This window comes from Zosterops lateralis, assembly GCF_965231275.1.
Source record: "Zosterops lateralis genome assembly, chromosome: 2".
Classification (NCBI taxonomy): Eukaryota; Metazoa; Chordata; class Aves; order Passeriformes; family Zosteropidae; genus Zosterops; species Zosterops lateralis.
Window position 1 is genome coordinate 50,098,654 of NC_139763.1, and position 25,483 is coordinate 50,124,136.

General features: G+C 43.3%; 1 protein-coding gene across 2 annotated transcripts; it reads left to right on the forward strand.

The window, feature by feature from the left end:
* Nucleotides 1-6,855: 6,855 nt before the first annotated feature.
* FBXL3 (F-box and leucine rich repeat protein 3) lies at nucleotides 6,856-24,758 on the forward strand. 2 transcript variants are annotated; one of them, XM_083885122.1, is made up of 5 exons: nucleotides 6,856-6,993; nucleotides 11,088-11,451; nucleotides 13,517-13,639; nucleotides 16,645-16,816; nucleotides 21,666-24,757. In XM_083885122.1, the coding sequence occupies exons 2-5, from the start codon at nucleotides 11,089-11,091 to the stop codon at nucleotides 22,307-22,309; spliced, it is 1,302 nt and encodes a 433-aa protein (XP_083741248.1). In that variant the 5' UTR covers nucleotides 6,856-6,993; nucleotide 11,088; the 3' UTR covers nucleotides 22,310-24,757. The 2 variants fall into 2 exon arrangements, with proteins under 2 accessions (XP_083741248.1, XP_083741249.1); XM_083885123.1 differs by lacking the exon at nucleotides 13,517-13,639 and having other exon boundaries at nucleotides 21,666-24,758.
* Nucleotides 24,759-25,483: the final 725 nt, after the last annotated feature.

Here is a 25,483-nt window from a genome sequence, read left to right on the forward strand (position 1 = left end):
GTGTATCCACCCACTGAACACAATGTGAACAGTAAAAGTTAATACAACTAATTAACATGTCGCCATCAGGGTGATGATGGACTTGGTCTCTACAAAACAGGTTTTGCTAATTCCATCCTACTAGGCTCATGTTTCACCTGGACAGAGGCTTAGCGGGAGAGCTTCAGGCCCACCCAGTCATTCAGGATAGAACTGAAACTTTCAGGGCTTTTCCACAGCCCTCTAGTTAAGCCACGGTGCACATTGCAGGTACCAGAGTGCAGTGGTTGTAGGGCAGATGCCTCATCCCTCAGCCCAAGGTGCACTGGAAGTGCTGCACTGTCAGAGCCCCCACTCTCATTGATGGGTGAGCCTGTGCTGCCAAGTGTTCCAGGATCTGGCTCCTCACCAGGTGTTCCTTCAGAGATGCAGCCAAATACAGAACACCACACTGATTGCACAGCAGCCCGATGTAACGGGGACTGTGAGTCATTGCTAATCACCCGAAGATGTCCCCTGCCAGCTGGTCCAGGGGTGGCACTACCCACCTCTGCAGTCTCTTGGGATTCAGGAGGTGCTCTCTGCTCTTGCCTCAATGTTTCATGTAGGCTGTTGGCTGCTCATTGAAACACAATCCCTTTAGATGTACCAAGTTTCTTTCTGTATACCTGAAAGGGGATTTGGACACTGAAACCTTGGATGGGTATTTGAGGAGTGCTTTGGGTCATCCACTGAGCAGCACACACAGTATCCTTTGCTATTACTATCCATGGCATTGCTTCTATACTCCCACTCATTTCTGCATCCCAGGTGATTCAAGTGTCCTTAGCCCATGTTAGGTCTTAGCTAATCTAGTATTTCCACATCCCTGTCTGTTCATTCAGTAATATTCCTTTCCTGAATGTGACTGTATACATCCTCCCCTGCACAGTTTAACTTTTCTGCTCACTCAGCTGCCATGGAAAACATTCCCACTCCACCCAGCCCCATTCCTAGGTCTCACCTCTGCCACATACTCTTAGAGCAGCCCTTAGAGGAAGGAAAGATGGCACTAAGTACTGGCACACAAAAGGAATGCATACTCCGCTGTGGCCGTGTGGACAGCAGTGTCACATCGCTTTAGAGATGTGATTTGGTGTGAATGAGGTATGATCTAGCAGTAACTCATCATCCTGATGCCAATTCCTAACAAGGATACTTGAAACTTGGCTGGGGGACCTGAACAACAGCTTTTTAAAAGCATTTGCATGAGGGCAAGTTGTATCAGTGGACTCTGTCACGGAGCAGTAATTGCAGTGGGATGATCCAAGTTACAGGGTAAACACAACTTCCCACAGGCTTTGCTCTAATGGACATCACGTGTGTAAATGACACGCTAGGTTTGCATCTATCTCTGTCTCCCTTTTTTCCAATACAAACAGAATTTGAGCAACAACATTCTAGTTGTTACTCATAAGATTATTGTCTCTATTTCTACATCTTTGGGTTTTTCCATACTCCTAGTGGGTTGTGGAATCACCTGGGTTCATAAATCTTTATTTCCCTCCTGATGGAGGCTGGGCACAGCTATGTACCTCCCACCAAGCAAGTCCTACATTTTGGCACACCCCGAGTGCCTTACTGCTGACTGAATTTGACATTTCCCATGAATAGGTGCCCACTGGCACTCTCATACATTCATGGAACTGGTGAATAACTTCTGAGTTTTGCCTCCAGAGCTAGGATACAAGACTTAGAAACAAGCCATGTTTGAAAACCAGCTTTAGGGTTTCCTTGCAGGACACATTTCACATAACACATAAGGTACCCTCCTTCTGTGCCTTGGTACCAAGGCCAATCCTAATATAAATCCCAGCCCCCTCTCACCAATAAGTCTGTTTGGGAATTTTTACCCCTGTGGCTTGCTAATCATATTAACTCCTCACCCACTGGCAGAGTCAGCTGAACTGATTTGCAAGGAGCCACACAAAGTACAGAGAAAATTCTTGTAAACCAAGGAGCTCCTCTACCAGGATGCTGCCAGACCAACTTATCAATGAGCTGGCACTGCCCTTTCCAGCAGCATTGTTCCATCCATGGATCACACCATGGCAAAGATGAGATGCTGCCTGTGCTGCTGGGCACAGCTCAGCCCATTCTGCCTGTTTGTATGGCAGCCCTAGCCAAGGCCATGCCACAAGACTCCCCTATCAGAGGGGCTCCAGCAAACAGCAGATTTTACTGTATTGCCTAACAAAATAGAATGGTACAACAGCTTTTATCCATGAAGCAGCCATGGAAGCCATTCATCTGGAAAGAATTACTAGAGACTCTAGAGACAGAAACAATATTTAGACAGTGAGGAACCTTTTAAAATAATTATCTCCAGCTTCTACTGAACCATGAGCAACAACACCAGGTAAGCAGCCTGTTGCAGGCAACACTCTATCCTGCTATTGCTCTTCCTAAGTTTTATCTTCTTTTTTTTTCTTTTTTTTTTCTTTTTTTTTTCTTTTTTTTTTCTGCAGCCATGAGGCTTTAAATTGAGGCCCATTGGTTTAAAGACCATTTTATTTGCAGCTACTGTTTAAAAAAAAAAAAAAAAAGAAAGTTAAGTTACAGCTCCTGTTCTGTAAGGTCTTGCTTTTGATGGATAGAATATAGTTATTTTATCAGTCCATAATACCACATTCTAAAAGTATAAGAAAATTCCTCACCACAGAAAATCTTCCTGTGTAGACGTATTAAGAAAATAAAACCAGGAAGTTGTTTGCCTAATGATATCCATTACTGAAAAACATTAACTTTTTTGGCATTGATAAAGAACAGGTTCAGCTTTCCTCTGCTTTTTTCTTTTTCAGCACAATCTGCTGAGAATTAAGATTGTCACAGACATTCTAGACCAGGTCTTTCAGCCAGTACTCATCACATTAATATTCTCCATATTTTTAGAGAGCTTCTATTTTCATGTAATCAGAGTGGGCTACTCATGCCCTGCAAGCCTGACATACTTTCATCATAGCTGGATCTGGTCTGCTATGGTTACTTAACTCTCTTCCAACTGCTTCTGTGACTTTCCCCTCTGCACTCTTATCCTAGCCAAATGCAAGCCAGGCTGATCAGGGTGGAGCACAGTTGCTTGCTTCAGGAATGCTTCAGAGCTACTTGAATATGGCCAGAAAATCGGCACAGGAGACTTGCAGTGCTAAGAGGTGCAGCATTTACAATCAAGGCCTGGCATTTGAATTGTTGCCGTGGCTTCATCAGGCAGGCAGTCTGCCAGTTGAAATGAGGTATTCTGTACAACCTCAGCCTGAGGTGCTGATACCCCCTGTTAGACACTGGGATTTTACTGGCTATCTCTTGGCTTTTGTGTCTGTGGGCTGTTCCTCATCTTCATCTTCATAGTGACAGTGAAGGCTGTTTCACATCTCTGCTATACGTGAATGACTCTCCCACCAGAAAAACTGAAACTTCAGACAGCTTCTCTTTTGGAAAACCAAAAAGCTACAGTGCAGTTTCCTCAATAGTCTCATTTTTGCATAGCAGGTCTCTCAGCACAGGCTGAGATTCTCCTCTCTCAAAAACCCATCTGCTGTTAGTTAAGTGATTAGTAAGGCAGAGAGAGTACTGAATGCAGACACACCTGACAGTGGTGTCCAAGTTACTGACTAAAGCTCCAAAGTGCCCAGCCATCACCGGCAACAACATGGCTCTTGCACAGACCAGCCCAGACCTGTGGATGTTCTTTGAACCTTTACTGCTTGACCTCTTCTTAACCTGCTGCCACTATCTCAGTTCCAGCTACCTGAGTCCAAGAGCTCTGCAGGGCTTTGCCTGCCAGCTAAACCAGAGCCAGCCCCGGGGGTCACCAGGAGCCCACACCACCAGCTGTCTGCAGGTTTCTTTCATTCAGTTCTGATAAACTACCCGGTTCTTCTGCTTTGCCCACAGACACTGCAGACATTTTTGTCAGTGCTCTGCACCAGGTCCTGGTTCAGCCCCAAGGACAGAGCTGCAGCTGCCCTTCTTGGTGATTTTAGCTGCTCTGTCCACAAACAGTGTGATGCTGGGAGTTCTTTCTGCACGTGTTCTTGTCTCCTACACACACAAATAGTGCCTAAAACTTACACAAGCGGTTACAACAAAGCCAAGAAGTGCAGAGGCAGTGAGCCAAACTGTTTTCTCCGAAGATAAGGCAGCAAATTGTAACTGTTCGGCACTGTAAGAAGTCCCTCCCAGTAAGTCAATACAGTAAAACTGGGATAATGCACGGTTTCAAAATCATGTTACCTTAAAAATAATGAAATTGCAGCTGTTACATTTCCCAAGACTTCTACCCAAACTCAGAAAATATTTGTTTTGATCAAAAGATGTTTGGTTAGGTTTTTTTTTTTCTGGAGATACCAGAATTTGATCAGAGCATAAGTCTTGGTGGAAATATATTTTTACTGACTTCACATGACATGGCTCAGTCACATCACAATGCATGAAATGCCGCCTTAAAACAGTAAGAGAGGTGACCAGGAGAAAGAGCAGCTGCTTGCTCTGTATTTGTTGATAAAAAGTAGATCCTTCTCCCCACAGACTGGGCCCAGGTCTAGTTCCAACCTTTGCAGTCAATCTTTGCAGACTTTGTCTCCCATGTCTCCAGCAGTTTGCAAGTTACATACTTGCAAATATGACTTGTCTTTACTAGAGACTGTAATTGGGCGTTGTTATCTTCCCACCATTAGAAACAAGCTCTGAACTGGAACAGAAGGGCTGAAAAGGGAATTCCTAAGCAGTGAGCATGGAAGACACGGAACATTTCCAGATGAGGACAGCAAAACAGTTATTGCAGGTTTCTTGACAATATTGGCTTTATTTCTAAACACATGTCATTACCTACCAAGGTTTATGTAGCTGTCTCATATAACTGAGCAAATTATACAGTAACATATTTGCTATTACAAGGTTGTCTAAGATACTCATTAATCTGCTCAAGGTGAGGTGATAACTTGCCTCTTATCTCCAGATTTTTGTTGCATTTCCTGAAAAGCTGAAGACTGGATGCAGATTCATAAATACGCATAAATACAGAACTATAATGGCTGAGCTTTAGTAAACAGCTTAAAACATTCTGAAATGGAAAAAAAATATATTATTTTCTCACAGAAACTCAAAATAAAAATTTATGTTTCTCACTGGAAAACAACACTGTTTCTGGACAAGTTTTTTCCTCCCCACTAATAATCTCAAGGAACTAGGCTTAAAAAAATAAATTAACAGACTTAAAGTATGCAAGTAAATGTATTTCTATAAAGTGCTTCTTAAAGATCTCAGGGATGGTGACATTTGAATGACCACTGAAGAATGTTTCAAAGCCATTTCAAGACTGGGGCAAGCACTGGATCACAAGTATTGTTTCCAAGGAATTTAATGACAGGAATTAGGATTACAGCAATTTGAACAGTAATTTATTTACTATAGCCTGCAATAAATTAATAATTAAGTTTTGTGAATCTCGACAACTGTAAAGAGTTTGGACACATACAGGGCTGAAAAATGAGGTATATTGGAGTGTACCACACGCACGAAGGACACGTGACAACAAGGCATTTGCAGCCCATGGGAAATGTTACATATCACTTTGTCTTCTCTGCCTGGCAAAATCCCAAGCACATCATTCCCAGCACCTGCAGCCCCAGGACTCACTGGTGGTTTGCTTTCCCTGTTACAGCTGTTCCTAAGGCCGGCCTCACATGGGGCTGCAGATCACAGACCGTGACCGGCTGTACCGGTGAGGAGGGCCCAGCTCCATTGCTGACCATGCCCAGCGTGCCCAGGGGGCCGGGAATGCCCTGGACATCCTGTCTGTGTCCCAGCGGTGCGGGCAGCGGGAGCAGGGCAGGGACTGTCCCCTGTACCGGGCACAGGTGAGGCCGCGCCCCCAGGGCTGAGTCAGCTCCGGGCCCGCACTGCACCCCCGGCACGGAGGGGCCGGAGCGTGTCCAGAGCAGGGCCATGGAGCCGGGGAAGTGCTGGAACACGAGCGCTGGGAACAGCAGCCCAGGGAGCGGGGGGTGTTCAGCCTGAGGGACAGGCAGGGGCACTTTGTCACCTCGGCACTTTCTACATCTCCCGAAAGGAGGTTGTAGCCAGGCCGGGGGCGGCATCTTCCCCCGGGTAACCAGTGACAAGATGACACAAACTGAGCCAGGGAAGGTTAAGGTAGGACATCAGGAGGAATTTCTTCACAGAAAGGGTGACTGAACACTGGAACGGGCCGCCCAGGGAGGTGGCGGAGTCACCATCCCTGGAAACATTTAAGGAGAGACCGGACGCGGCCCTGAGGAGGCGCCGGGTGCCAGGGTGTAGTTAATGTGGGGCTGCTCGACCGCGGGTTGGACTCGATGATCTCGGAAGACTTTTCCAGCCTAACTGATAGCGGGATTAGCCCCGGTCCGCCTCCAGGGCTCACCGCTCCCCGAGGCCGGGGCGCCCAGCCCCGAGAGGAGGCGCGGCCGGGGCCGGGGCAGCGGGGCCGGGCTGGGGACAGGCGGGGCAGGCGGGGCCGGGGCAGCGGGGCCGAGGACAGGCGGAGCCGGGCTGGGGGCAGGCGGGGCCGGGCCGGGGACAGGCGGGGCCGGGCCGGGGACAGCGGGGCAGGCGGGGCTGGGGGCAGGCGGGGCCGGGGACAGGCGGGGCCGGGGACAGCGGGGCAGGCGGGGCCGGGTACAGGCGGGGCCGGGCTGGGGACAGGCGGAGCAGGCGGGGCAGGGCCGTCCGTGTCTCGGAGGCGCCGCTGAGGGAGGGCGGGGCCGCCGCTCCCCGCCCGCCGCCATCTTGGCTGGCCCGCGTCGCTTCCGGCGCTGGAAGTAAACAGAGCCCGGGGCGGGGAAGGGGCGACGCGGGCGGGACGGGAACGGGCACGGCCGGGCGGAGGAGGCGGCGCTGGGGTCGGCTTCGGCGGAGAGAGCTGATGTGGCCGGAGCGGAGGCGCCAGCGCGGCCCGAGCCCCGGTTAACGCCAAGCGCAGCAGGGAGCCGCCAGGTGATGGGGCGGGAAGGGCAGCGCCGGGGCTCCGGGCCCGCCGGCGGCTCCGGGCAGCGGGCGGGGAGCTGGGGCCCGCCGGGCTATCGGGGCCCCGCGCCCCGGGCCGGGCCGGGCCGGAAGGAGCCGACCCTGGGGGGAACCTGCTCCTCAGTCCTGCTCCGTGGCGTTTGGGGGTCGCCGCCCCACAGCCTCCCCCGATAGCGGCGATAAATCGCGACACCCTGGCGGTGTCCAGCGGAGCGGGTCGTTTGCGGCAGGGAGGGGCTGGGTTCGTGTCCGGGTCCCCCCCTCTTTCAGCCCGTGCTCCCCTTTAGCGCATTCCTGGTGTTCCTAGAACAGCCCTGGTGCGGGGTGAGGCACAGCGAGCCCGGCCGGGCAGCTCCTGGGGAGGCGTTATCAGCCGGGTGCAAACAGCTCTGCACAGTTTGTTTTGTTTGGTTTTGGTTGTAGGTTGATTTTTTTTTTTTTTTTTTTAACTGCCGTTCTGGCTGCACCTTACTCGGCAATAAAAACAATGTTAAGCACGTGCTTTGCTCCTCCTCCCCGTCCTCCTGCTCGGTGACTGAACCGTGCGATTAGGACAGGACTATGGCAAACAAGATAGCCTGGGTTGCGCCCAGGTGCGGAGTTCAGAAACAAGCCCTTAGAACAGGTGGAGGAATTTGTTTGGAAAATCTTAAGGAGTCAGGCACCCCAGCTTTCACCCATCTCAGTGCCCCGGTAGAGTTGGGTATTTTTGTTGGTTTGGTGTGAGGTTTTTTCAGCCAAGATCTTCCAGAGCAAAGTTGGTTACGGCAGCAGTTTGAAAACCAGTGATACGTGTGTGTCCTGAGTGTGCCAGAGAGAGTTAACAGCGAGATTGATGCATTACGAAGAAGCGATAAGCAATCATCCCTTGAAAAATAGGTTTTACTCATACAGTAATTTGCTAGCATGGAATTTTGCATCCATGTCTTCCTTGTTGAAAAATTTGCTTTGGATTTTGAATGGTCAGTTCTTTAAATTACTGGATACACAAAGCAAAGTGAACTGAACTTCTAATTGCATTTGCTCGTTCTTATGTTAAACCAGAAAGGTTTACTCTCTTAAGTGGCCTTTTTAAAATAAATATATTTTCAGATAGCTCTGCGAACTTCTGCAGGCAAATATGCATTCTTTAAATTTTATATTTGTTTTATTGTTGGCATGTAAAGAGGTTGAAAGCAGTTACATTAAAAAAAAAAACAAAAAACTATTCTAATAATACTTTAAGTTCTGAAGTGATAAACCAAAAATTAAATTAACAAATTGGTTAAAAAATAGATGACGGAACAGTCACGCAGTTCTTAAAGTAATGGTTTTTTTATCTCGAGGTTAGGCACTTTTTTCCTGTTGGGAAAATGTTTGCCAAGGAAATATTTTTGAAAGGTTATATTTAATCCCTTTTTAATTACAAGATGTCAGTAACAAAAAGAAAGTTGTCTGGAAAGGTGTGGTTTATTCTCCATCCCTTGCTTTAAGTCTTGACATTTAGAACATGTAACTTTTTATTTTCTTGGAAGAAGAAATCATCATCAGTATACCTCTAGTGATGGCTGTGTTGTTTCTTTTTTCTGTTGTCATTGGCTGTTTATAAAACTGTGGGACAGTATCCCACAACTTCCATGAGTGTGTTTTGGTCTGTAAGCAGCGTATGTTAACTACTTCCAGCTCATCCCAGTGAGCTCAGAGGTGCACACTGAGAGCTGTCAGTGACCTAGTCCACTCCTATCAGCACATCCCAGAGGCCTTTTTTTCAGAGGAAAAATGAATACAGTTTTGTCAGTGGCGGCTCCCTCCTGGTCTTCTCTGAAAGGGAGACAAAAAAGAGAGAAAAAATCCCCCCAAACCCTACCGTAATGCAGTGATACAAGTAGCCTTCCTAACTGGAGCATGTGTGCAGGTTTACTACCTTGCTGGCAAAAGATGAGACAGGATCTCTGTAAAGGAAGACTTGGAAAGCCCAGTCTAACAGTACCTGGTGTAGCTTTTTACCGATGGCTTTGGAAAGATTTGGGCATCCAACAGGCAAGCTGAATTTGGCAAGATAATAGCTTGCCTGTGGTGAATGCTCGTTGTAACCTACTTGGGTGAAATATCTCTTTAGCCTAAAGCCTAAACTAATGCTGCATTTCAGAGTAGCTTGTTATAAATACTGTTCTTGCACTATGCTGAGTTATTATCTCTGACAGAAACACGACAAGCTTGCAGTGGATCTGCCAATTAATTCTTGATTAATTTTAAGTTGAATTCCAGTTTCACGGTTGCAAAATCCAATTCCTTTATATTTTTGTTAGTTGCAGATGGTTCTGAGTCACTGTTCAGTTTTCTTGCTTTTCTTCACTGGTGCAGTGGCTCAGCAACAGCACTCTGGCAGAAAGCTTGTTCCAGCACAGGAATTGTGCTCTGCATAGTCCCAGAGGCAGGAACTGAATCATGGAAACACTTCTCAGGAAGCAAGTAGAGATTTTTGCCCAGTACTGTTTTCATCCTCTGCTTGCCTCCAAGTGTGCTGGGAGTAAAAGCAGGAGTTGAAAAAGTCGAGACAAATTTTCTTCATCGGTCTTTCGTGACCATATGTTCAGGTTTGTCTGCATCATCTTACGAGTGGCTTTAGACCTTAAGTGATAGCTTGCTTCTGTCATGTGAGTAGCTGGGATTAAAGCCTTTTAAAGATAGGTAGGGAGGTGCTGGCTTTGAGAAAATAATCTGTGATGCATTGGATTATGAACAGTATAATTTTTAGCTAGCATTTTGTTTTAAGAAGTCCTTCCAAACTTAGTCACAGTACACAGCAGGGAAACTTAACTTTTCAGATCCCAGAAGGACTGGGCATATTATAATCCTAGACGTGTAATTGTACTTGAGTGTTAAACCAGGATGATTTTGCTGGGTGTGAAGTCCTTGTTTATCTTCTAGAAATCAGGGAGACTGGGGGTGCTTTATGTGTCCCCACCCCTGGATTCTCTTCAGCTCTTTAGAGACTGGAATTGAGCACATTGTAGTTGAGTGTGAGGGAGCAGAGCCCTTTAGGAAATGATGTGCATCACACTGAGGCTTTTAAAAATAAATGATCACATGCCAAGTTCAGTTGTAAGATTGCATGTACAAAAGAACACATTTGGATTAAAACCCTGTGAGCCCTGCATTTATTTCAGGTATATGTGGTGGTAAGGCTTTTTGGTTTTTTTCTCTCTAATAATATAATGTAAGGTAGAAGTTGTTTAAGTGATGCCATTATGGAAAAAGTATATGCTACAACCTTTTACCTCAGGCTTGCTGAATTTAATACAGTTTTGAAGAAATTTTTATGGCCCTTCTCTGAATTTTTTCTGTGGGTTGAAACTTCCAGACTGTTACTGGAAATCTTCTATAATCCCTATTTACCTAGTTAGTTGGAAAAATGAAAGCACACCAATGGATTTGGTGAAATATATTTTTAAGGATACTGATTTAAAACAGATGCCTGTTAAAGTAATGTATTTTAAATAAATAAATTAAAAAAAGAAAATATTCTTCCTCTCTGAGAAAAAAATATTTGGTCTAAAACACCATCTGCAATATGCAGTGCCTTCAAGCATGCATACAGTAATTATTTACTTCCTTGCCTGATTTTTATCTCTACAATTTCAAGTGTTGTTCCTCATAAATAGGACTGGGGCAGCAGTATTTATGTGAGTGTTCAAAAAAATTGTTTAGAAGATTATCCTTCCATTAGTAGAACAGTAGAGTAATAATCAACAACACAGTAAGGCAAATTAGGTTCAAAGTGTTCTCAAACACACAAATGAAACACTGAAAGGAGAGTGACTGTTATAAATGGGTTGGCACTGTTAATGATTAAAGAAGTAATATTAAAGATATCAGTTTAGATGATAATGTTATTTCTGGGCTGCCATTTTGGTTTACTACTTGAGGTTTTTTTCCTTTATAAATGGCAGGAAAAAAAAGTCTGCCAAGCTGTTGTTGCATAAAATACCCTTTTTCAACTCCACAGTTTTCTGTTAATATTGTTCTCAGCTCTTGTACGTTTACAAGATAAATAGATTTTATTTTTTTTATTACTTCTATAGAATGAAACGAGGAAGAAAAACTAATGAGGCCAACAGCAGTTCATCTGAAGACACAACTGAGAAGGAGTCCAAGAGACATAAGGCTGTAGAGAAGAAAACCACAGTTGTGCAGAGTCCTGACTGGGCAAACCTGCTCCAAGACATTATCCTCCAGGTGTTCCAGTACTTGCCACTTCTGGATCGTGCTCATGCATCCCAGGTCTGCAGGAGCTGGAACCAAGTGTTTCATATGCCTGATCTCTGGAGGTGCTTTGAGTTTGAACTGAATCAGCCAGCCACATCCAACCTGAGGACTACACACCCTGAGCTAATCAAGCAAATAATAAAGAGGCATTCCAATCACCTGCAGTATGTTAGCTTCAAGGTAGTGTATTTTAGAGGCTTTTTAAAAGTAAATTTTATTCTAAAAGGAATAGGGCAGCTGTCAGTGTGGTAAGTGGCCTTGTTTTCAGGCTTCATATACAGAAGAAATGGTTTCTCTAAATGGACATGTAGACGTGGAGGTTACCTCCCAATTAATTTGTTTGGATATATTTTCACGAGCAAAACTTGGAATAACAGTACTGAACATACCTTTTCAGTGTCTTATTTCTGTTAGATGGGAATTTTTTTGGTTGGTGGTGTGGTTTGTTTGAGGTTTTTTGGTTTTATGTGTTTGTTCTGTTTTTATGGGTTTTTTACTGGTTTTGGCTTTTTTGGTTTTTTGAGGCCTTTTTGTAGCAGTTTAGCTGCTTAAAAATGTGCTTCATGAAGTGGACAGAAATAGTTCTGATATGACTGCATGTGTGGGTTACTGCCTCAGAATTAAATCAGGATGCTTCAGTCAGGATGCATAAGTTGAGCACTTCCCCATTCCCCATCTTGTAGGTATTTGGCTCTAATATTCATGGTTTGAAAACATCTAATGCACAGAGAGGGACTTCAGTACTACTAGTCATCAGCTAGCAGTTTTAATATTAAATTGTATGGGATTGTCTGCACTCAGCACAACTGCATTTCAGGGGACTGAAAAAGTACATGAGACTTGCATAGGATAGTGCATGTAGTGATTGTGCCTGGCTGAGAAATACCATTTGATGAGAATTGGTTCTGTTCACCCTGTGGAATTACTTTCAGCAGATGAAAACGTTTAATGTGGACTTACACAGCAGCGTGTTTTGTAAGGGTGCTGTGAATCTCATGGCTGCATACGCATCAGCTGTGTGAGAAATTTGGAAAAGAAATGTGTTCTGCAGCAAGTTCAGCATACTTGTTCCTGAGATCAGGCAGTTCTAATGCTGGAATCATCAGCATGTGAGTAGCTGAGTCACCTCTGCTTCATCACATGTATTGCTACTGCTTGCTTGCAATACCAGGTGCAAACTATTACCACAAGGTTTGCAGGGCTTTTATCAGCATCCAAATAAAGAAAGCCTGGGGCTGCAGTGGAGTGACCTCCCAGTGTCTTATCTCCTGTCTATGTTGCTTTACACCCAAAGAATTTCAGGTGCCCTTTGCTTGTGGGGTGATCCATCATTTCTTTCATGTGTCACTTCAGTTGTCCTCAGTGCTGCAGAATACACAAGGAAGTGAGTGTAACACTCAACATTTCTCTGTGAAGGCTGAACACAAGAAGGGTGTTTTCTGTAGGCAAAGAAAGATGAAATTGTTGAAAGTCAAGGTTTTTCAGCTTATGTTTGAGGAGAAAATGAATGTTCATTGGACTTAGTCTATTGTTGCCAGGGTAGCATGGCCTATGGTGGAGTTAGATGTGATCCTGTGGTCAAGCTTTGTACTGTTCTGTCGGTTTGCAAAGCTGTCATGGCTCCTGTACATCAGGGGTTATTCAGAAAGCACATCTGAGCGTCAGGAGAAGTCCACTGGAGACACACTAAGTGATTTGGTTGGGTAGCAAGCTGACTAATGGAGGTTTTGGGGTTTGTGTTGGTTTGCTTGGTTTGGTTTTTTTAGACTCTCCATTGCATCCATTGTGGTTTTAACAGTTAGGGGCAGTCATACAGGTTCATATGATAATGCAGTTAACTCTCCAGCAGCTCAGTTTTATGAACTGAGACACTGCAAAAGGAAGTGGCTTTTGCACATAGTAAAGGAATTATAGAAGTCTTGCATTTTGATAAGAAGGAATGTAAAGAGGAATTGGAATAGGCTCTGGACCCTCCACATGGAATGATGTGGAATGAGGGTCTTGGAACAAACTGTTCAGCTGACCCCTCAGCATGCTATATTTTACCAATGTGTTTAGAAGAGTAGTAAGTTTATAGCAAATAGTCTTGTATTTTTCGTTCATACTTTTTGGGGTAATAAAAAATAATGATGGATTCACAATGAGGGGTTTTTTTGACATCACCTTTCAGAAGGTAAAGTGAAACAAAAAAGTTACAGAGTGTATTTGCAGTGCTTTCTGAACACAAAATTCGTTTTGTTTTAAGGTGGACAGTAGCAAGGAGTCTGCAGAAGCAGCTTGTGATATTTTATCACAGCTTGTGAATTGCTCTCTGAAAACACTTGGGCTAATTTCAACTGCCCGGCCAAGCTTCATGGATTTACCAAAGGTATTTTATTATGTATATTTTCTATTGCAAAGTATTGCAGTGTTTCATACAGTACTTCTGTAACTTTATGAAAAGTTCTATAGTAGAAATACGCATCTTTGACAAAGAAAAGTTTATAAGTGGTCTGGTCTCTAATAAAGGAAGGAGCAGATATGTACAGTGATGGATATATCAAGTTCCATTCAGTCTCTGAATCATGTGAGATCATAGGCCTGACCTTGTTCTTGCAAGGTCCTGTCTGTTGACCCTCGATGCAGTGCTGAGCAGCATGGTGCAATTTAAGAGGCTGGACAGTTCAGGTCTGTGTAATTGTGTTGTGGGGTTTGTTTAGGAGACAGTTACAGTCAAATGAGTGGTAGAGTTTTATCCATGTGGACTTGCCATAGGGCTTACACAATCTCTTCAGAAAGAAATAGGATCATGATTTGCAGGGTTTCACGTCATGCAGTCAAGCATCAGCATCCTTGGTGACGTGCATTGTATTTCTGAAATTTTCAGTCAAGATTTTTACTTTGCATGTTTACAAAAAATCAGGTCTTGTTAGAAGGCATTTCATCTGGAAGACAACAGATCTCTTACATGTGCTTCTAGGGAAGCATTCCTGCTAGTCAGTGGACGTGGACTATTGCTAAGGAGCAGGGGAGTGGTTGTGAAGGGCAGATACAAACAGACTCTTAGCTACAGCTCAGTGATGTCATGGCTGGTGATGGCAGTAAGGACAAGGAGGAACTAGAGACAGCCTCGGGAACGGAAGTAGGCTGCAGGTAAGGTTAGCTACAGGAGGGTTATCAGTTATTGCAGTGCTCATTGCCACATCGTGTAGCTCTCTTGAATAGTTACATTTAATTCATAGTTTTCAAAGAGGCTTTTCAGATACTTAACTAGTTTTGTTCCGATTCTTTTTCCTTTTCTGATGTTCTTCAAGGTGTGATCATAAGAAAATCTGAATGTAGAGAAAACAATCCACACTGTGTTAAAAATAGTTTGTTCTTTCAGCTCTTTCTTACTGATTTCTTTATTAATTTAAAGCTGCTTTATCTCTTGTGGTTTTCACTGGAGGGATATATTAGGGTCATGTCCTGCTTGCTGAGTAATTACTTGTAATTGTTCATGCTATGTTCTTATTCAGCTTCAAGGCTTACAAAGCACAGGCTTCCCTCTTTTTGTTCTCAATAAGTTCACATTTGGCCTTTAAAAAAGTAGACTGAAAATAAGCCAAAACTAGCTCTAATATTAATTTGCTTTATGGTGTTTACAACGTCAGTAGTTTTGTCACTGGCATAAGGGACAGCTAGTGAAACTAAAGAATTGAATTTGGCCTTGACTGAATTCTTGTGAGAAGCTGTTAGTGACAGGTCCATTAGAGGAGAAGCAGCCAAAGATGAACTAATTTCGAAAATGGTTAATATTTTGGTGTGGTCTTGGAATTTTTTTTTGGGGTGGTGGGAGGTTTTTATTTTTATCAGACTGTATAGGAAGTCTGAACTACTTGGCATTAACTTCATCAGTGCTCTTTTGTTGTCAAGTGACCTGACATGTGGCAAATATCTGTAACTCATCTTTAGAGTTGTGTTGCCTGTCTTTTCACTAAGTACATTCTAGATGAGTAGAATGTTTTAAAGAATCATACTACAGATGTAGCAATACTGAAAAGACCAGCTTTTACATATTGGAATATTGCTTGTTTCCCATTAGCTCTTCAAACTGGAAGGTTCAAGTTACCTTTTTTTATAAGTGTGGTTAACTTTCTTTGCCTTCCTGTTCAACAGCCTTCTTTTTCTAAACACAGAATAAAAACACAGTACTAACACTGTCATAATACAGACCTGAGGTAATATTGAAACATCTTCTCTTCTGTAGATAACATATCAAACAGGCTACTGTCAGTATAGCTGGAGTAGTCCCTAAAGCCAAAGTGTGTAAAGATTCTGAGCTGAACTTCCTGTTTCCATTTATATGAACTGACTTTGAAAGTTTGTGTATAGGTGAAAGCAGTAAGTCCTATTCTAAATCTAATTGTGACAGTTTTATCAAAAATCACAAATATATCACCTAAGAATGAACAAATATTGTTGCCAGGCCTTCTCTCATAGAACTGTGTTCGGGGTATGTGCCTGAGGCTCAGAGTGAAACAGACTTGAAATCCAAGTAGTAGGTCAATTTTTTTTAAGATACTTAATGTGGCGCATGGAGGAAATACTTTCTTGAAGTCTTCTGTTTGATCAGTCTTGTAAGAAATCATGAAGATGAACTAACTATGTACTTCATACCACCAGTGGTTTCTACAGTCACTTCTGTATCTGCTCCTTAGTCTGTGTTTCTCAAGTTTGGGTTCCCAGGGCTCTGTCTTTAATGATAAGTTTCAGTGGTTATGCAAAAATGCTGAGCACTTGTCCTACTTTATCTATGCTGCTTATTCAGTAATGAATTGGTTTCCTGCTCCTTGGCTCTGTTTGGACCACTGCAGTTAGCTTTCCAAGAAATCTGTCCAAGCTGTAACTGCTCTTGTGTGGGTGGTAGGCAGGCAGTACAGTCATTTGGCTTTGGATACAAACACTCTTGACTGTGTTTGCATCTCACCAGTGCAGCACAACTTGTCGTGCAGGAATTCCTCTTCTAGAAGATGCTTCTTTTAGAGTGTGACTTGCCTCATTTGTTCAAAGGACATGAAAAATCCTCAGAATTAGGGCTTCTAGGCTTTCCCTTTGCTTGTGGTCCTTCTGTAGGTTTAAATTAGTGCAGTGGATTGCCCAGGGTCAGGTTCTTAATTAACGTCTAATGTTACACATTCTGATTTGCCCAATTCATAAATGGATAGCAAAAAATTATTACACTTCCTCTACTAAAAAATGCCAGTTTTTATATTGTTTTTTTAATTATTCAGTATTGAATGTTTTTTCAACAAGTAAGAAGTAAAAATTAGGACTGCTGTGTACAGTGTAAAACCATCGAGATTTTTACTTCAGATACAACTCTTTCATTCAAACTCACTTTTTTTTTTCCAGTCTCACTTTATTTCTGCACTGACAGTGGTGTTTGTGAACTCCAAATCCCTCTCTTCACTTAAGATTGATGACACACCAGTAGATGATCCCTCTCTCAAGGTTCTGGTGGCTAACAACAGCGACACACTCAAACTGTTGAAAATGAGCAGTTGTCCTCATGTTTCTCCAGCTGGTAAGCTGCTGTGGTTTTGGGGTTAGCCTGGTTGGGATTGGTTGGTTAGTTGGTCGGTTGGTTGGGATTTTTTAATGCACGCATTAAATTCTGTTGGAAACCAGTACACCACTGAAAAAATAGGGGTGGGGTAAGAGGGAAGATGAGTATGGTATTACCAGTAACTGTCCCTGAATGAAGTACTTTCACCTGGTCCATTTTTTCTACCACTTCACAGTGACAGTTGGGCTAATAATACAACAGTGCATGTCTGTTGTAGGGAAATAGTTAACCTCATGTGGAATTTAATGTATCAAATTGATGGTGCACAATTTGTGCAATGACAAAGTGTTCCAATACAATTAAGCTTTTTTGGAATATGAGTTTCTTTTCCATACTTCAGTATGTGTGGGGTTTGACTGTTGCCATGCAATGCATTAGGAAGATGCTGATTTCTTTTCTGATAGAAGTAATTGCTGGAGAATAACTACAGACAGCATCAAAAAGGGGAGATGAGACTGAGCTGTGCAAAACTTCTACTGTCACCAAATGTACTTCTCTAACACTCTTCAGTGTGTCTGTAACAAGAATGAAGCCAGCTCATATCAGAATTAAATCTGTCAAGATTGTTGAAGTTCACAGAATTAACATTTGTGGTAGACTTCCACAGTGCACAGCAGGTTTGGGATTTATTCACAGCCCATCAGCTTAACACTTACAGTTTTCCACTGAGAAAGGGAAGAGGAATTGTAAATGAAATGCTGACAGTTTAGTGTGATTCCTCTTCTGAGAAACTACAGAAACTATAGAAACCATAACACTGTAACTTTCTCCATGCAAATACATTGCAGCTGTAAATGCTAGATCTTTATCTGTCAAATTCACAAGCAGGATTCCTAAAAGGGGAAAGGGGAAAGCAGTACTGTTGCAGAGGGTGTGTTATTGTAGTGATAACAAACAAAAGAAACGTAATACCTTTGGCAGGTGTAGCTCTCAGACAAAACCTTGTGCTTGATTTTGTATAAAGAAGTCCTGAAAATGCAGGACTGATGTTTTGCAGCAGCCTGGTCTAGCAAAGTGTTCACAGATTTAACTGTAATATTGCCTCCTCCAAAGCTTTCTAATTATAGATGAGGGTAGTTTAAATTGGCTTGAGGGACTGGCTTTTCCAACTTAAAGTTGTTTTTTGAAAATCCTTGTGTCCAAGAAGTGCAAGAGCTGTAATGTGTCTGTCAAGAGGGAAAGGCTTCAGCAGTAATTTGTCAACTAGGCAGACAGTCTTTTCCTTGGGCTGGGATCAAACAGTAGCTTGTCAGCTCCAGCAGACTGTGCTGATTTGTGGATAATCCTTGCTAGAAGGGCTTCATTGGAACATCATACACTTGATAATTTGGGAGGAGACGTGGGTGTGTTCTGATTGATGTATCTTGCATGGTTTTAAATTGAAGGAACAATGGGTAAGAAATGGTCATGCCTCTTTAAGGAGCACAGCTACTATTGTCCTTCATGGGGTGGAGATGAATTGATTGGGGTAAGATGCATTAGTAACAAAACCAGGCAGTGTTAAGCAAACAGTAGGAGAGTTTAATTGCTTAGTTCAGGCATGGGTGTGCCTTGAGATGGAGAACCAAGTGGATGCACTGAGTTTGCATGGCACTGTTTTGTGGGGCAGTGAGGGGGCTACAGGAGTGGCTTTTGTGAAAACTGCCAGAATCTTCCCCATGTCCAATAGAGCCAAGGCCAAGCCCATCAGTGACAGTGGTAGGGGTAACCTGTTTAAGAAGGGGGAAAATGTACTGCAGGAGAGCAACTGCAGCTGGAGATAGGAGTGAGAATACATGAGATAAACAACTCTGCAGACACCAAGGTCAGTGAAGAAGGAGAGGCAGGAGCTGATCCAGGTGCTGGAGCTGAGATTCCCCTCCAGCCTGTGGTGCAGGCCATGGTGAGGCAGCGTGCAGAGATCCACCTGCAGCCCGTGGAGGGCCTCATGTTAGAACAGGTGGATGCCTGAAGGAGGCTGTGAGCGGTGGGAAGCCCATGCTGGAAGAGTCTCCTAGAAGGAGGAGTTGAGAGAGGAGCCTATGCTGGGACAGGTATGGTGGCGGGAATTGACCATGTGGAGAACACGAGTCTGTTCCTGAAGGACTGCACGCCATGGAAGAGATCCACGCTGGAGCATTTTGTGAAGAACTGCAGTCTGAGAAGGATTCCCACTGGAGAAGTTTGTGGGGGACTACTCCTGTGTGAGGGACTCCATGCTACAGCTGGGAAAGAGCATGAGCTGTCTTCCTCTGAGGAGGAAGGAGTGGCAGAGACAATGTCTGACAAACTGACTGCAGCCCCCATTCCCTGTCCCCCTGTGCTGCTGGGAGGGAACAGGGTAGAGAAATCATGAGGAGGTTAAGCCTGGGAAGAACAAAGGAGTGAGAGGAAGGTGTGTTAAGATTCAAATTTATTTCTCATTACCCTACTCTGATTCAGTTGATAATAAATTGTTTTCCCCAAGTTGAGTCTGTTTTACCCATGATGGTAATTGGTGAGTGATCTCTCCCTGTCACCCTTATCTTCATTCTTGAGTTTTTAATTGTATTCTCTTTTCCCTGCCCAGCTGGGGAAAGGAGTGATTGCATAGCTTTGGGAGGGCACCTGGTGTCCAGGGAGGGACAACCCACCAAGTGGAACAAAAGAAAGAAGCTGGTACCTGGATAGTTGGCTTCAAGAGCAAGCAGGCTGCAAAAATAAGACTCCTGAAGGAAAATGTGACCTGGATTTTTTTTTATATAATGGGAGTATTATAATTAGCAGGCTGCAGTAAATGTGGAAAAACTTTATTGAAACAAAAAGGCTGTGAGTTGCAAAACTAATTACTTATAGATCCAGTTAAAATGTCCTCAGATTGCAGGAGGGGAGAATGTTCATTACTAGGTCAGTTCTGAAGAAATTTTTTGGTGAAGGACAGAAAAGAGTAATGAAAGTAGAGCAAGAGACTCCACTACTGCAGGGATAAAGGAAAAGATTGGTATCAAACAGTGAATTGCTCAAAGTTACTGTACAAAGATAAAGAGGCCCATTTGAGTTTGGGCTGGAGAAAGAAAGGCAGCGATGTATTCCTAATCTTTGTGAGTTTATCTGAAGTTTCTTCTGTTGTTTCTGCTCTGAAATACTAACTGTTGGAACAGAGGGAATGGAAAGTGTTCCTGTAAAGGTGATGTTTCTCCTTTGGCATGGAGATAGGAGGGCTGCTTCTCTTGGAGTGGGAGTTGGGAAGCAGAGTGGGTGTCAGGTGTGCCTGCACCAGGGACATCATGGGTCAGGGATTTCTTTGATGCAGCTCTGTGCAGTAAGATCAGAGAGCAGAGCCATTTCCCTGTCAGTGACACAGAGGTGTAGGCAGGGCCTAGGGGTGTTCTGTGACATACGTGGGCCCCAGGCAGGCCCTCTAGTTGCTGTCTACACTGTATTCATTGTCAGCTCTCTATGTGGGATGCATAATTGCATTGACAGACTCTGCATATCCAGCTCTAGACCCATAAAAATCACAGGAAGTTGAACCCCAGCTCTTCCCTTTTTGCTTTGCACTTTACACATAATGTATCCTTAAAGTTAACAAAGATTATTTATGGAAGGATGGCATCCAGGACAGTAAGCTTTGTCAAAATGAGAAAATGTATATGGATCTTGAAACTGCCTAAAATACTTCAGATCTCAACAGACCTAGGTATTCTGAAGCAGCATGTCTGAGTTTCCTTAGAGAGTGATCATAGTAACCCTTCTGATTCATACACTGTTTTTGCAGTGATTTTTTTTAAAGAAAGTGTTAAAGAAGTGTTTCTGTGCTCAGTATAGGCTTAAGTTTAATAGCTGCACCTTGAAATAACTGCTGTTTTCTGAATTTCTTCCTGTTGCTTCAGAGCTATAGCATATTTAGTTCAGGTTTTCAGTTCCACGTTAAATGCAATGTTCTCATCCCCTCTATTAATGGAAAGGCCGTATCCCACATTTCATGCAGTTTTCTGGGTCACATGAAATGCAGAGGACTGTATGCTGTTCTTAGTGCTTTTTATTTTTTTCAGTACTGTTACCAGTATAATACCATCGCTTGTATCTACAAATAGTATGAGTGGAAACCTTAGACTGACCTGGATTCTCTTTAATGTTTTTGTCTTCTGTGAGCAATCCTTCTTATATTGAATCATTAAAGAGAGTCTGAAAATTTCTCTTCTAGAAATTACTGCTCCAAGTTTGTAGTGTTTTGCCTCTTTTTTGCTGTAGCTTTTCCAAATTTAACCATTTATACTTTCCTAGAAAAAACAAATACTGACAGCAGCAGCCTCTGTATTGAATTAAAATCTAACATTCATTTTACTTTTGCTTTACGTTTGCTTTTCTTCAGATGACAAATTTCATTCACAGTTGCTTTGTCAGCTGCAGAGCAATCAGCAGTTCTTCCAGAGCTGGCTAAGGAAATACTTTTATCACGAGTAAGGACCTTTTACAAAAATGAGGTTGAGTATATGTGGCCTTACAATAGGGCAGAATAGTTAGAATATGCCATTTATATATTTGTCACTTCTGTTAATGTATTTGTCCACTTCTGTAGGGTTCCCAGCAGAACAGAGATGTAGTCACATTGTGTATGTCTGCCTTAGATGTAGGTACAAAGAAGTAACAAGATCCTGCTTGTGAAAAAGATTAATGTTCAGGTTGTCCAGTGTGATTTGGTTTTGATTTAATGTCTTGGTTGCACGTTTGAAACAGGTGCCCACAGCACCCTCTTGACACACATAAACAAATTCCCTCCCGTTTCTTGTCCAGTTATCAGTGCCTTTATCTGTGTGACCCCTTGCACAACGCTCTCTTGTGGCAGGTATCCTCTGTGTGGCTGACCAGTGCCATGGCCTGCGAGAGCTGGCGCTGAACTACCACCTGCTGAGCGACGAGCTGCTGCTGGCTCTGTCTTCGGAGAAGCACGTCAGGTTGGAACACTTGCGCATCGACGTTGTCAGTGAGAACCCCGGGCAGACTCAGTTCCACACCATTCAGAAGAGCAGCTGGGACGCTTTCATCAAGCATTCTCCTAAAGTGAATTTAGTCATGTACTTCTTCTTGTACGAAGAGGAGTTTGACCCGTTCTTTCGTTACGAGACGCCCGTCACCCACCTGTACTTCGGGAGGTCGGTCAGCAAGGACGTGCTGGGCCGCGTTGGGATGACGTGCCCGCGGCTGGTGGAACTGGTGGTGTGTGCCAACGGGCTGCGGCCGCTGGACGAGGAGCTGATCTGCATCGCCGAGCGCTGCAAGTTCCTGTCGGCCGTGGGCCTCGGAGAGTGCGAGGTCTCCTGCAGTGCCTTCGTCGAGTTCGTGAAGATGTGCGGCGGTCGCCTCTCTCAGCTCTCCATTATGGAGGAAGTTTTGATTCCTGATCAGAAATACAGCTTAGAGCAGATTCACTGGGAAGTTTCAAAGCATCTTGGTAGAGTCTGGTTCCCAGACATGATGCCCACTTGGTAAAGTCCTTAAAAGACTCCAGGGTGAATGGAGTAGCACCTTAAACCCAAGCTTACCCTATTGTAATTTCCTGTATAAGCTTATTTAATAATGTAGATTTTACTGCAAGTTAATTAATGGTTTGATTAGAAAATCAATTTTTCTTTCAAAAAATGTTTTGGAACTTAGGAACCAAAAGTAGAGTTCACAGCTCCAAAACCTGTTTTTATCCAAACAAAATTCAGATTTTGGTTTTAGATTTATTCTTTGTCATTAAAAGTGACCTCAAACATTTTTGGAAATAGAAATTATTTAAAATATTGAAATGTACTTGCAAAATACCATTTTTAATATGCTGTTTTTCTTGATTTAGATTAGTAGTATTGGACACAATCATATTTGATCTTAAAAAGCCAAACAAAACCCCACCAAAATTGCATGCTTTCACTGCAGACTGTAGCATTTCTGAATCCAGTCACCTTGATGACAAGATGACGATTAGAAGTGTGAAATACACACATTCTGTTAAGTCATCAAGGCAAGAGCAATACACAATAATAAGTTTAGACAACTGAATTAGTAAGTTTACCACCTTGTTCAACAGGTTATTAGGTCCATCTAAAATGTATTTAGAGCATTAACCAGTGGTGTGAGCTACCAAAAGCGATGTGGGGTTTTTTCTACCCTCTATGCATTTTAATGTAGTTTGCTTATGGGGTCTCAGATATGCGTCTAAACCTGTTTTAAGGTATTTTATGTCTAGCTCAGGAAGCAAAAGCATTCCTGGGAAAAATGTAGATACATTGTATTTAAAACGACACTGGAGTTAATGAGCTTTCTTGCACATTAACTGGTTTGGCAGCATAGGTGAGATGGAATAATGTACGGTTTGTGAAATGAACCCAGCAATGTTATTCTGATGACGTGGGTGAGAGCAGTGTGAGGTGAGAAAGGTGAAATTTGCATGTTGAGCAAGAACCTTTTCACAAAACCTTAGACCTTCTGACTGCTTTCAGGTTGACAGAAATGACATTGGAACTGTTGCTTAAGCTGTATAAACTAACTGTATACTGTAAATCTGTTTCAGAAATGTTTATGTATAAAGTGGATGTTTGATAGATAATAATTTTTGTATACCTTTAATTCAGCTAGTTCTGTCATTTCATAATATTTAACAACCCAAAAGGAGTAGACTTAGTGAAGTAGAGCAATAGGCAAAATTTGTTTGGAACATTTGATAAATCAGTTTTATTAAAGAAAGTTTTTAGTTTGTAAGTGGTATAGGCAAGACACTGCCTGTGATCTGGATGTGGCTTGTGACTTCATTTCTTACTGCCAACAGTTACTTTCTCTGTGAGGTTACTGATGGTAACGCTGAAGTGCTGCCCAGACAGCTGCATGTTTGAGAGTTGTGGTCAGCCCCTCAGCAAGGCAGAGCTGCCCCTGCAGGCTGGGTTGAGCTTAGCTGGTGGCTGCTTCTCACTTGGGCTGTACAGCCCCTTCTGGTAGTAAGTAGTTTTCCTTCATCTCTGATTTCAGTCATGTTTATTATCCAAACGTATAATTTAGTGTAATACACTTATGAGCGTATTTAAGTTCATAACTGTATTTTGAGCAAACAATGCTCAGCGGACTGGACATCTTTATAGGGGAGTTGTACGTTTCTGTAGAGCTTTGATTTAAAAATTGCATTTTATGAAATACGCGGGGTTTGTATTAGAATTTGTTAAATTAATGTAATACTATAATTTGCTTTTATTTGTACAAAAGGTGTCAATATATTTAGTCCGTAAAAGTAAAAAAGCTCTGTGTCTTTTATAACCCGGCTCTCAGAACTGCCTGTATGAGAAAAGTGGAGTAACACTTGTAGTCTAGGGAACAGGATTTAGTTTTAATTAAATTAATGTGAAATAATACCATTAGTAACACAGCCAAAACCTCTTTGGACCTTGGCTGCAGGTGTCCCGATGCTGGCAAGGGTAAGTCACCAAGGTGTTGGTAGTGGGAATAACTGAAAGGCAAGGCACAAGCTCAGTACCAGATCCCACTCTTGGAATTCACACCTGCAAAATCCAGCATTCTGCTGCTCACAGAAAGGCCTCTGTCAGACCCCAGTGTGAGGAACATACCAGGAGCTGAAGATGGAGGGGTTGGTTGTAGAACTGTTTCCCCAGCAAGGTAACTGGCTGGCTCTGAGAAGGCTGTGCTGTTTCACTGACTTCAAAAAGTCCTGCCTGAATGCAACACCACATTATACTGGTTGTTAAGATGTTCAGCACAAGAAAACTGCTCAAAAGCAGTTATTTCTCTCTGTTCTAGTGGAGGTCAGCAGTTCTTATACATTGAATCAATTACTGCATCTGTGGTTCAAATAATCCAGCTATAACATAAACTTGCCAGGCAAGCCTACAGTGCTTTTTGAGCAAATTCTGGACGTTTTATTTTGCCTTCTACATGTTGAAACAAATGAACAGTAATTATGTAAAAATCATGGCACAAGCAGTAAAGAGTACCACAGACTCATAAAGTTCACTAGAAACATGAACATGAGTGTTATAGATGTATCACTTTTCCCTAAGTTCACCTTTCTTATTTTCAGAATAACAAAACTCAGTGTTGGCTCAGTTGTCCAGTTTTGGGCAGGACTTCCTGTGTGCAGTGAAAAATGTTACCTCTGAGTCCAAGTGGTTACAAGTCATAGTGAAGGCAGCAGCTCTCCTAATCCAGAACAGCCGTGGGTGGGTTGGTGAGGGGGAAGGCAGAGAGCTTTGGTACCAGTGATTTTCATTGCACAGCCCTTTGGGAAACGGGAGCAGCACGCTCCATTTGACCTTGATGGATGATGAGCCAAGATCTGCTCTGCTGGAGAACCCTCCTGGAATGAAGTGTGGCTTGCAGCCGGTAGGTGTGGCAATGCAGCAGTTTTGCACAAGACCACTGTGCAGACTTGGAAATTGTTGTAGTACAGAATGTGTATTTTTGCCCTCAAGTGCAATGTGCATAAGAGCAGGGAGCAGAACCAAGTGATGAACAAGTCCTGTATTCAAAGTGTGAGTAAAGACAGTGACACAATGCTAGGCTTATCCTTGAGCCTGGCAGTTTGGACAGTGCCCTGGTTCCTACTGTTGGGAAAGTGCTAATACCACCTGGCTGTGAGTGAAATGAGGTGAGATACTACTTATTTCTGCTCCTTGTGTG

What these genes read in the sequence shown, in the direction of transcription:
- FBXL3 (XM_083885122.1), top strand. Translation starts at nt 11,089, where the DNA reads ATGAAACGAGGAAGAAAAACTAATGAGGCCAACAGCAGTTCATCTGAA. An exon ending in GCTTCATGGATTTACCAAAG is followed by an intron (nt 13,640 to 16,644) that starts GTATTTTATTAT and finishes TTTTTTTTCCAG; the next exon opens with TCTCACTTTATTTCTGCACT. An exon ending in TCCTCATGTTTCTCCAGCTG is followed by an intron (nt 16,817 to 21,665) that starts GTAAGCTGCTGT and finishes CTCTTGTGGCAG; the next exon opens with GTATCCTCTGTGTGGCTGAC.